This window comes from Narcine bancroftii, chromosome 7 (genome assembly GCF_036971445.1).
Source record: "Narcine bancroftii isolate sNarBan1 chromosome 7, sNarBan1.hap1, whole genome shotgun sequence".
Lineage (NCBI taxonomy): Eukaryota > Metazoa > Chordata > Chondrichthyes > Torpediniformes > Narcinidae > Narcine > Narcine bancroftii.
Window position 1 is genome coordinate 191,397,248 of NC_091475.1, and position 13,238 is coordinate 191,410,485.

The 13,238-nt window shown below is 36.9% G+C and overlaps 1 protein-coding gene across 4 annotated transcripts in view; it reads left to right on the top strand.

Moving 5' to 3' along the window:
- relt (RELT TNF receptor) overlaps positions 1-13,238 on the top strand; it is a 91,758-nt gene that overhangs the window by 42,726 nt on the left and 35,794 nt on the right. For all 4 annotated transcript variants that reach the window (XM_069891796.1, XM_069891795.1, XM_069891793.1 and 1 more), the window contains one exon: positions 10,602-10,853. In XM_069891796.1, the coding sequence (XP_069747897.1) occupies positions 10,602-10,853 (252 nt within the window). The remainder of the gene's footprint in view (positions 1-10,601; positions 10,854-13,238) is intronic.

Below are 13,238 nucleotides of genomic sequence, written 5' to 3' on the forward strand. Positions count from 1 at the left end.
ATGAAAGCAGTGGGCTCCAGAACCCCATTTCTGATGGTAGAAACACCACCATTCTGAGTTTGAGTCTCCACTTGCGGTGGCTATCGCCGGCGTCCTTGGTGGAGTGGGAGAGAGAGAGTGACTGGTCACTGGGAGTGAGGCCACAACTAGGTCAATAGACGCCCCCTCCATATTGCTTGGCATGCCCTCGGACATCCGCACGGGCTGTTAACCTGCATGGGTCACTGAAGCCGTCGTATGCGAGGAGTAGGCAGATGTCTTCCAGCATCTGCTCGAACAATAAGCGGGATCTGTGGCCATCAATTAATGTCACCATATCGTTCATAAGGGTGGATGACGTGCAGTCGCCCAGGTTGTCCATGTGGAGCAGCTGTGCCACTTGCCCGCAGTGGGAAAGACCAAAGATGCGGATAAGGTGTGCCTTAATTGCCTCATACCTGTCGATGGCCGATGTTTAAAAAGTCGATATTTCGTCCAGCAGTCTCTTGATCGAGCGAACTGACCACATAGTAATATCTTGTGGCGTTTGTGCTGACCTGAATCTGGGCCTCAACTTGTTTGTACCAGACTAGTGGTTGTGTGGTCCAAAAGGTCGGCAGCTTCAGCGAGACTGTGTTCTATGTGCTCGTGTCATTCATTGTGGGGTGCAAAATGCCATTTTGGACCATTGGGGTCACTGTAGTCTGTGTCCTGTGCAGTGAATGAAAGAAAAACCACATGGAAATGGTGAGTGAGCTGAACCAACCAACTGACTTTACTGCAACTCTCAGAGCTTATCAGCATAACTCCCATGATCCTCTATGGCCACCCTTCCTGGGACCATTTTAACATCAGCCCAGTGTGAGCCTGCACCTCCATGACCCAGTTCACTTGCAGATCAGTGCAGCCCTCTACAAGAGAAATTAAAGAAAAGAAACCTAATTGCCAAGAAGACTCTGTAACCTGTCCTTTAATAATTTTTTTAATTCCCAAGATCATCCAAAAAGGAGTCACTTTAGGGCAGGAACAAGTAGAATGTAAAACTGTACCCATCTCCTGGCCACATCTAAAACATTAATTTGATAGATCTGACTTCAATCTATTTGATTTCTGTGGCTAAGATAGAATTGATGCAAAAAGTTGTATTTGTCACACTATCTTGACATAACTCTGACCAATTTTGTTCATTAATATTTAAATCCAACTCCCATCTCTGTCTGAATCTATGTATCCCCTGCTTAGGAGTTGCCTTTTGCAATAAAATGTGCATAGCTGAAATAAATTTCTTTATTTTTTTATTATGAATCAGCTTGTCCACATCACTAAATTTTGGTAATGACATTGTTGGACCCAATTTATACTCAAATATGCCCTTAATTGATAATAACAAAAAAATGTATTGTTTTGTATTCCTTATTTATTTTTAATTGTTCAAATGTTATTAAATTTCCTCCTTCATAACAATCTTCTATATACCTAATTCATTTGAGACCAAATATTTAAATACTTATTCCATTTACAATGGATAATCAGTCAATTTTGAGTCAGAGACATTTTAGATAACATAACCTCCTTCATTCCGATTTTAGTGTTTATCTTATTCCAGCTGTTAATCAAATGTTTCAACAAAAGGCTATCTAGTGCTCTAGCGTGGACTCTCTCCATGCCAACTTCTCTCCCTCTTCAAAAATTGAAGCAAGAAACCTTATTTGAGCTGCATTGTAATAATTTTTAAAATTTGGAAGCTGCAGGCCTTCTAATTCAAATTTCTGTTAATTGATTTAAAGAAATCCTTTACATCTTACCCTTCCAGAGACATTTTCTTAATTATTGAAATAACTTTTGTGTAACAGTTATGGCAATATTTGAAAAAGATACTGTACTCAAGGGAATGTATTCATTTTAACACAGTTTACCATAAATGGAATGCAAGATTGTTAATTGCAAATAGAGAAACCCCCATATTGAAACATTTAATTGAACTTTGGAATAACGTTGATGAAGAAATTGGAGAAGGAGGCTTAATGCTTGGAATAACACCTTTATTTCAAAACAGACATTCCATTTTCTAAAAAATATAGTATTAAGAAAATTAAGATATTATTTGAACCTTGGAAATGTATTACTTTTAGTAAAATGAAGGAAAAGTTTAAGATAATGGAAAATACAAAATTTTATTACCAAATTGAGATTTTTTGTAAAATATCTGGTCAAGATTTAGTATCATCAACAGAGATGGATGTAGAATTATTATATACTAGAGATGTTAATATATTTATTTCAGAGATGTATAAATTATTACAAAAGAAAGCTCGAAAGGAAGGAGTTCATAAATCAAGACCTAAATGGGAGGTAGATTTAAATAAACAAATAGATGAATGTAAATGGATTCAGATATGTAGAGAAAGTATGAAAAGTCCATAAATGTGGGATATCGGTTAGTTCAATATAACTTTATTCATCAGTTATATTTAACACCACAACCGTTACATAAAATGAGCTATACTTATTTAGATTTATGTTTTAGATGTGGATAAGAAGTTGGCACTTTTTTGCATTCAACTTGGCAGTGTTCCACAATGAAACCTTTTTGGCTTGAAATGGGTTATTTATTAGAATGAATAACTGGAGTAAAATTTCCATAGGATCCAATATTATTTTTACTGAGAGATATTAGAGGTATTAAACCTAAATTAAAAATGAATATGTATCAAATAAAATTTGTTCAAATTGCTTTAGCAATAGCTGGAAAATATATTGCTATAATTTGGAAGTCTGATATTGATTTGGGAATGGATAGATGGCATGCAGAAGTTTGGAGTTGTATTCCATGAGAAAAATTACATAATTTAAGAGATAAATGTCATACATTTTGGAAAATATGGAGCCCATATTTACAAACTGTTGGTATTAAAATTTAAATGAATCTTGAACATTCCCTTTCTCTTATAGGGCTATTTTTAAAAAAAAAACACTATCTAGAAGTGAAGTTCTCCTGTTATGGTTTTCTTGTCCCTCTTTACATATGATTTTTTTTGAGTTTGTAAGGAGAGGAGATGGGGGATTAATAGGAGGTGTTTATTTTTTTAATTTCTTTTTACTTTCTTTTCTGTTTATATAAATACCACATGTATTCAATTTAGTTTGAAATATTGTAATATGTTCACTTAGTCCTTTATTTTAAATAGTTTTTTTTTAAAAATAGTTAACTCTGCCCAACAATGTTATTGGCAATGCCATCCACTTATTCAAATCTTGTCCAACTTTCTAAAGGTAAAAAATTCAATTTGTATAAATTATTTAAATTATCTACCCATATTCCTAAATATTTTATGCCTTTCACTAGCCATTTAAATTGGGTGTTTCTTTGGCACTGAATATAATCCCCTCGAGTGGGAGGCACAATTTTACCTTTGTCCCAATTTATTTTATAGCCCAACACTTTCCCATATTTCTCCAATCTTAACTATAATTTGTGTATCAAACCTTCTGGCTCTGTAAAATAAATCAAAACATCAGCAAATAAATTAATTGTATATTCCTCCCGATTAACTTTAAATCTCTTAAAAGAATCAGATCAATTCTGCAAGTAGTTCTATCACTAGAATAAATAAACCTAGTGATAATGGACAACCTGATTATTAGATCTAGTTAACTGTCCATTTGTTACAAATTTAGCTTTAGGTTCATTATATAAAGCTCTAATCCAATTTGCAAATATCTGTCCCAACCCAAATCTTTCCAGCACCTTAAACAAAAAAATCCCATTCTAATACATCAAATGTCTTTTCTGCATCTAAAGCCACTGCCACACTTAAATCTCCTCTCTTGTACTAAATGTATTATACTAAGTACATTATCCGCAGACTGTCTTTTATTACAAAACCTATCTGATCCATATTTATCAGCTTTGGTAAAAATTTCATCAGTTTATTTCTGAAAATTTCTTCAAATATCTTATAATCTGCATTTAACAATGAAGTGGTTCTGTATGACAATGGTTTTAAAAGGTCCTTTTTTTTGATATTACTGTTATAATCGCTGTAGAAAAAGATTCCTGGAGAGTGTGCACTTCTGCCGCCTGACCTAATACCTCCTTAAATCTTTATAAAACTCAGGCAGGAAACCATTTTCTCCCAGAAATTTATTGCTTTGAAATGAGCTCAATGCTTCCCTCTCCTCTGTTAGGATGAAGGGGGCATTCAGCTCCCCATGCTCTTCCAAACTTAATCTTGGAAATCTTATTTGTGACAAAAAGTCTTCTATATTATTATCATCTCTTTGTGACTCAGATTGATACAACTTAGAGTAAAATTGCTTAAAAGCTTTGTTAATTTCGAGGTTCATAAGTAGTAACATTCAAATCCATCTTGATTGCATTAATCGTTCTTAAGACTTGTTCTGCTTTCAACTGCCAGAAGAGAACCTTATGAGCCCTCTCACTTAGCTCATAGTATCTCTGTTTAGTTCTCATTATTGCTTTCTCTCTTCTATATATTGGGAATGTATTATATTGAGGTTTCTTATTAATAAGTCATCTACGTTTCTCTTCAGAAGTCAGCCTTTGCAAATATTTTTATAAATATATCTCTCCAAATGATCTATCGCTTTCATATAATTAATTTTAGAAGTATAACTTGTAATTTATCCTCTTAAGTATGTTTTCATCGCATCCCATAAAATTAATTCTAATTCAGTTAATAATAAATTTGTCTCAAAAGAAAATTGAATTTGCCTTCTGACAAAATCGCAAAAGTCTGGTCTTTTTTAATGGCATTGAGTTAAATCTCCATCTATAAACTTATTGTTCTTTATCCAACATTGTAACTGTCATTAACAAAGGGGAATGATCCATTAAAATTCTTGCTTTAGAATCAACTTGTTTAATTTTACCTTGAAGATGTGCTGATATTAAGAATAAATCTATCCTTGAATAAGAATCATATTATTTGAATAAAATAATTAATCTCTCTCAGATGAATTCTTCATTCATCTATTAAATTTGTCTTTCACTAATGTCAAACCTTTGCCCTTGTTATGACTCTAGTTGATTGATCTAAGGATGGGTCTAAACAAAAGTTAAAATCCCCTCTTTTTAATATATTCTCATGTTATTCTGCCAAGTTAAGAAATGTTTCTTATAAATTTTTCAACATCCATATTTGATTGAGTCCATATCTCCAAAAAAACAATAACATATCTCCTTGCAAGGTCAATTACTACATTCTGTATCTTAACCAGAAGGGTCTTCTTTGTCAAGATTGACACTCCCCTTGCTTTTGAGTTAAACAAAGAAGCTGTGACATACCCTACCCAATCTCTTTAATTTTTATGCTCTGTTTCAGTGTTCCAGAAAGTGTTACAGAACGCACACTTGGAGGTATGGGTATATAATTCTGCAAAAATGGTGGCATAGATAGACAGGTTAGTGGAGAAAGCATCACCACATTTGCATTGGTGAGACCACACCACCATAGAAAATATGTTATTTAAGTTGGAAAACATTCCATTTCCCCAGAAAAGATTCAAGAATGTTACTGGGATTGGTGGGCTTGAATTATAAGGAGAGATGGGATAGGCTGGGATGATTCTCCCTGGTGTATTGGAGGGTGAGACTGTACTTTTTAAGCCATAAAATCATGAAAGATGCAGATAAGGTAAATAGTCATAGACTTTTTTCCAGCAATGGAAATCTTAAAACTAAACAGCAGGATGAGAATGCAAAGATTTAAACGAGACCAGAGTTTCCCCTTCCTGACCTTGCCACTTCCTTGTACAGAGCTCCAAATAGCTGGATCCAGGCTATAAACTGAACTGATCAAGAAAATGGTTGTTTCTGCACAAATGAGCAGCACTAGAAAGAAAGCTGAGATTAATATTAATGACCTTTGTTTGAGATAGTGGAGAGAGAAAAGTTGCTGGATATCCAACTAATAATAAAGCAAATAAATATTTCTGACTGTTTTTAGAAAAGTTGGACTACAATTCTCTTCTTACCCATCACAAAATATTTTCATTCCCATTGAGAATCTGCAGTATATTAATGTCAAGTAATATGTACAGTTTAAAAAAAAAATTTCCACTTCATAATAAATCTTTCCACATGTATCTTTCAAAGAACAACCTTCACTATATGATGCAAACAGCACAAACATGGAAGAAATCAAGATGGGAAACAGTTCTTCATGCTATCTTGTCAATTGATGCTGAAAGCATTATAATGTGACACAAATCTTGCATTGATTACTTCCCCTTATTTAAAAAGGAACTGGAATTCTATTTTTGCATGCATTCTGCTTATGTAAATGCAAGTAAATTTCTTTCACTGGCCCACTAAATGATGCAATCAAATGCAGTGATCCAAACCTAAATGAGAACCATGTAATATTTTAATGATCTGGATGTAATTTTCTCAGCGATTAACACCCATAAGTGGCTACTTGTGGACAAATCTATCCATTCAAATTCTAGACCACATTTTTGTCCAAATATGGCACAGAAGATGACCAGAATAGTAGCTTCTTGATTCCAAAAGTTGTAGCATTATAGTTGCTCTTGCATCCCAGTAATCCAGGTTCTGATCAAATTGCCCACAGTTGAGAAAATCGTTGGTGATGGTGACCAATGAAAGCACTAGATTCTCATTTTTCAAAAAAAAAGTTTATAGTTCTATGTACATCACAGCACAATACAATACAGCACAGTACAGACCCTGTGGCCCTTGATATTGTGCCAACCCTTCCAAAAAAAGTTCTAAACCCTCCCTACCCCATAATCCGTCTGTCTTTCTCAGTCTCCTAACCCCCATGTTTCAGCCTCTTCCACTAAGGCATTCCAGGCACCCACTATATGTATGTGTATATATAAATATATATATTTATCTATCAAAAAATTCAAATTTATTTATTTATTTATTTGTGTATGCACTCAAGCAATTAAGACCTCATCCTTTACTTTTATTAGACTAACATGGCTACTGACACACAGGGTTTACATTTAGTTTTGAACCAATTTCCAGCTAGTCTAGGGGAATTTGTTGTAGCCAGTTTCTTCCGAAGAGTGCTGGTCCCTGGGTATCTATGATGTAGAGAGAGAGTGTTTTTGGTTGCTGTTGTTTGTATTGTACTTGTGGACCATATTTTTTCTAAAAACTTTGATTCTGCCTCCTGTAACAGATCTTAGAGTTATTTCAGTTGTTTTTACTGGGAGGCATGGTAGCAAGCGTTCCTTTACATGTACCTGAATTAGGGACACCTTTGCCCCTGTCTAACTCCATCTTCAGGGGGGTGTCCATTTATCTTTAGCTGTATTAAGATTGCTGTGTTACCTCCATTTATTCCTCAGATGTGTAATATCTCAGGAGCTTGAAAATCAGCCATTGGGCTATTATCATCATCCTTGCTAGGTTGCCTCTTTCTCTGCAATTGTTTTGACTTTAGCTGCCTGTTTATTTGCAGGCCACCTCTGCTTTAGAAGCGGACATTTAGCTTTGATATGTCCTCCTGCAAAACATTACCCCTGATGTCACTCCTAAAGTTCCCAATTTCCCTCCCTTAACAGTATACATATGTCCTCTGGTGTTTGCTATTCCTGCCCTGGGAAGCAGGTCCTGCTGTCCTCCCTATATATGCCTCTTATAATCTTGTAGACCTCTATCAAGTCTCTACGCTCCAAAGTGAAAAGTCCCAGCTCTGTTAACCTTGCCTCATAAGACTTGTTTCCCAATCCAGACAGCATCCTAGTAAATCTCCTCTGCATCTTCTCCATAGCTTCCACATCCTTCCTATAATGAAGTGACCAGAACTGATCACAATACCTTAACATAGAAACATAGAAGATAGGAGCATGAGTAGGTCATTCGACCCTTCGAGCCTGCTCCGCCATTCAACGAGATCATGGCTGATCTTAAAGTTCAGTACCCCGTCCCCGCCTTCTCTCTGTAACCTTTAATACCCTTATACTGAAGAAATAGATCTAATTCCCTCTTAAATAGATTTAATGAACCTGCCTCTACTGCCCTCTGTGGCAATGAATTCCACAGATTCACCACTCTCTGGGTAAAAAAATTCCTCCTCATCTCGGTCCTAAATGGTTTGCCTATTATCCTCAAACCATGGCCCCGGGTTCTGGATTTTCCCATCCTTGGAAACATCCCATCTGCATCCATTCTGTCCAGTCCTGCCAGAATTTTATATGTCTCTATGAGATCCCCCTCAATCTTCTAAACTCCAGCGAGTACAATCCCAATTTGCGCAATCTTTCCTCATAAGTCATTCCTGCCATTCCAGGTATCAGCCTGGTGAATCGCCTCTGCACTCCCTCCATTGCAAGAACATCCTTCCTTAGATAAGTTGACCAAAACTGCACACAATACTGCAGGTGGGGTCTCACCAAGGCCCTGTACAGCTGCAGTAAGGTATCCTTGTTCCTATACTCAAACCCTCTTGATATGAAGGCCAACACACCATTTGCCTTTTTAACCGCCTGCTGTACCTGCATGCTCGCCTTCAGAGACTGGTGTACAAGTACCCTTGGGTCTCTCTGCACTTCCCCATCTCTTAATCTATTGCCATTCAAATAGTAATCTGCCCTCCGGTTTGTATTACCAAAGTGGATAACCTCACATTTATCCACATTGTAGTGCATTTGCCATGTATCTGCCCAGTCCCTCAATTTATCCAAATCACACTGGAGCTTCCTGACCCCCTCTTCCATGGACACAACCCCTCCTAGCTTAGTGTCATCTGCAAATTTGGAGATATTACATCCAATCCCCTCAGTGTGGTCTTACTAAAGATTTGTAGAGTTGTAACACGACTCCTGAATTAATTCCCCCTATTAATGAATCCCAGCATCCCATAGGCTTTCTTAACTATCTTATCCACCTGTGTGGCAACTTTTAGGTATGTGCGAATTCGACACCAAGGTCCCTCTCTTCATCCCCACTCTAAAGTAACCAACCATTAACCCTGTGCTTAGCCTTCTGGTTAGTCCTTCCAAAATGCATCACCTCACACATCCAGATTGAAATCCATCTGCCGCTTTTCTCCCCAACTCTGCATTTTGTCTATATCCTTTTGTAGCCTTCGACAACCTTCAGCACTATCCACAACTCCTCCAACCTTTGTGTCTTCTGCAAACTTACTGACCGAATCCTTCCACCTCTTCATCTTGGTCATTTATAAAATTCACAAAGAGCAGGGGTTCCAGAACAGATCTCTGTGTTACTCCACTAGTCACCAACCTCCAGGCAGAATACTTTCCTTCCACTACTACTCACTGCTTTCTTCCAACAAGCCAATTTTTTATCCATACAGCAAAATTCCACTGATCTCATGACTTCCCTTCACAAAGCCATGCTGACTCTCCTTGAGTACTCTGTACTTCTCCAAATGCTTATAGATCCTATCCTTAAGAATCCTCTCCATTAGTTTGCACACCACTGATGTAAGACTCACCAGTATATAATTCCCAGGATTCTCCCAATTACCTTTTTTTTTAAACAAGGGGACTACATTTGCCATTCTCCAATCCTCTGGCATTTCCCCTGTGAGCAGCCTGGGGTATATCACATCTGGGTCCTGGAACTTGTCAATCTTGATGATTTTAAGAAGATCCAACGCTTCCTCTTCCTTAATCTCCACATTTTCCAGTACACAGGCCTGTTCAATTTCGACCTGTGAATAAAGTCCTTTTCTCTTGTGAATACTGATGCAAAGTATTCATTTAGGACCTCCCCAACCTCCTCTGCCTCCAGGCACATGTTGCCTCCCTTATCCTTTAGCAGCCCTACTTTCATTCTCATCATCCTTCTGTTCTTCACAGAAGCATAGAACGCCTTGGTGTTCTTAATTTTTACATGCCAAGGCCTTTTCATGCCCCCCTTCAAGCTCTCTTTAGTCCTTTCTTAAGCTCCTTCCTGGCTACCATGTACTTCTCATGACCCCTTCCTGTTTCCTGCTTCCTTTATCTAATGTATCCTTCTTCCTCTTGACTAGTTGCCTAACCTGTTTTGTCAGCCATGGTTCCCTTTTCCTATCATCTTTTCCACGTCTCAGTGGGACAAACCTATCTTGAACCATGCACAAGTGGTCCCTAAACTTCCTCCACATTATTTCTGTGCTTTGACCCTTAAACATCTGTTTCCAATTTATCCTTGCTAGTTCCTGCCTCATCTCTTCATAACTATCCCTTCCCAAGTTGAGCCATATTGGGATGAAATCAACTCTCACTCACTCTATAAATCCAAACTTGCAGTGATGTGAATGACTTGTGACTTAAGGACATTTCAAGCCATTATATTGTGAACAGGATGACTTATTGGCAGCTCCAGAGAGTAAGTGCTGATGTAGACTATGATGCCTTCTTTCAAAGCAAGACAAAGCAAGAACATTGTTATTCGAATGCTGGATGATAAAATTGAATGCATAGAAGTGTAGCACAAGAATAGGCCCTACAGCCCACATATCTGTGCTGAACATGATGTCCAAATCCCTCTATCCCCTTCATATTCTTGTCCATTTTGTAATTTCACATTATTTTACCCACTAAAAATATTAACTTAAATGTGTAAAATTATCCTGATTATGCCTCATAATTGAAATCAATTTTGTTTTTACCAGGGATTTATTCCTGGCTCCTGCGTGTGGCACGGAATACCCAGCATGCACCTCAGGCAGGCCTCTCAAAGTCTTCTAATGAGAGCAAAATGGTGGCACAAGAGAAAAAGCGCACAGAGTATGCTGTCTTTGCCTTGGTGCCAGTCTTCTGCATTGTGGGATTGTGTGGAATTCTTATCTGCAACTTACTGAAGAAGAAGGGATACCACTGTACTTCAGAAAAATCTGATGAAGAAAACACCAATAGAAAACTAGGTAAGTTAAATTCCAAGTGATGGTACAGTATTTTGTGGCAATAAAACCATTGGTAAATGGCCCTAAAAATTAAACTTTGCAGTCATGAATGGAGTGTCATGCCACAAAATATTGGGTTATTAGTTACTCCGTATTTAGTTTGTAATTGATCAAATTACATCAATTGCCCCATATCATTATAATCCTCGACATACCTGATCTCTTTTTGGGACCAGGTGTCCAGGATTTTATTGTCCATTGTTAAAGGAATAAACTTATTTTGAACTAGAATCATTTTAGGAGATAGGACCCACCCCCACTCATTAGTTCCAATTTGATAATTTATTTTATTCCATAAGTTAATTATATGTTTTAATAAGGGCTTCTTTTACACCCAAAATTAATTTTTAATTTTATTTATTTGTAAAATCTTCCACTATCCTCTCTCCAACCTTGTGTAACTCTATTTTTGCCTAAGAAGGCTTGTCTCTTCTGTCAAAGAGGAAGCTGACAAACTTCATTTGGGCTGCCCAATAATATTTCTTGAAGTCTGGGAGCTTCAAACCTCCCATCTCATAATCCCATGACAATTTATCAATAGGAACTCTGAGTGGCTTACCCTTCCAGAGAAATTTCCTGATGGTTTTCTTTAAGTCTTGAAAAAACCTCTGATAATGAAATCGGTAATGTCTGGAAGAGGTATTGGGCTCTTGGCAACATATTCATTTTTATACAATTGACCCTGCCAACAAGAGTTATTGGGATATTCATCCATTTATCAAGGTCTTCCCCAATTCTCTTAAGCAAGGGAAGATAGTTCAACTTGTATAAATTCTGTAAGTTACTATCTACCTTTATTCCTAAATATTATATACCATTTAGCGGCCACTTAAATTGTGAATTTCTCTGAATTTGATTATAATTCCCTCCCGTAAGTTGCATAATTTCACTTTTATCCCAATTGACTTTATAACACAAAACTATCCCATACGTAAATAATAATACTATCTTCTGCTATTTTCAATTAAGATCTTATTTAAGGGACAAATTGGGCCCATTGATGACCTTACCACAGTGCAATGAAGTAGAGACTCTGGTTCGAAAGGGGACTACGAAGAAATTTATTTCAAAAGTATATTTCCTACTTAAAATGGGCACCCTGAAACAGCAGTTACATAACTGATTGATGAGAAAAGCTGGTCTGACTTTTATCAGGACAACATGACCAATACTATTAATGTAAGGAATAACAATTTTTTGCACCAACTATATCTTATGCTGCAAAAATTACACAAATTAAAATCAGAAATATCAGATCAATGTTTTAGATGCATCGAAGAAACAGGAACCTTTTTGCATTCAACCTGGTCATGCTGCAGTGTGGCCTTTCTGGGAATATTTGTGAAATCTTCCGGAACAAATACTAAGATTCAATTTGTACAGATATCAGAATGGTTTATATTGGGAAATATAAGCAGATGTAAGACCTAAAATGAGGCTGTTGAAACACCAATTAGAATCTGTAAAGATCGCTTTGGTGGTGGCCAGGATATAACTATTACCTGGAAATTTGATTCCCATCTAGATATGACTCATTGGAAAGTGGAAATATATGTTTATATATGTTTATAAAATGATGTTTTTCTAAAAATTTGGAGTCCATATCTTCAATACATAGGTGTAGATTCTTAATGATGCCCACCACCCCCTCCCCTCCCAAAAAAACTTGCCCTCGGTCCCCTGCTTCTGGGAACCACCTGGGATTCTAGGTAATTCAGGATATTTATCCCTTGGCTTCACAAATTATTTAGGTTCTAATTTCTTTGTGCAAAATTATTTACATTTACGATGTCTTCATTTTAATATCCACCCCTCTTTTATATGTCTAGGAAGGTACTGGAAGGATTATTGATGGAGTTCTCTTTGTGATCATTTCTGCATCATCCTAATTAGGAAGAACAGAAAAACTAACAAATCTAAATATATATATATATTATTCCCATGCCTAATGATTGTTGTTCATCCTTTAAACTGAGAGACCAATTTGAGCAACAATTAAAATGTAACCATCTTCAACAGCGTGTCACCAGCTAACACTTCTTTCTCTCCCCTTCCATTTTCCATTCCAAAGGGATTATCCCTCCATGATTCTTTGGTTCACTCTTGCACTGCTTGGCAAACCTGCTCAATGCAACAGCAAGAGGTCCAATATCTGCCCTTTTCTCTTCCCTCTAGGAAGTTGCTCTTTCTAGCTTACATAGTGGTTCATTTCTAGGCTCTAGGACATTTTGGCGTCCACAGTTTCATGCCGGACATTTTGCTGCCCACAGTTTGGTGCTGGACATTTTGGCACTAACATTTAGGTGGATTTTACCACAGGAAGACAGCAGTTAGTTAACCCCAGCC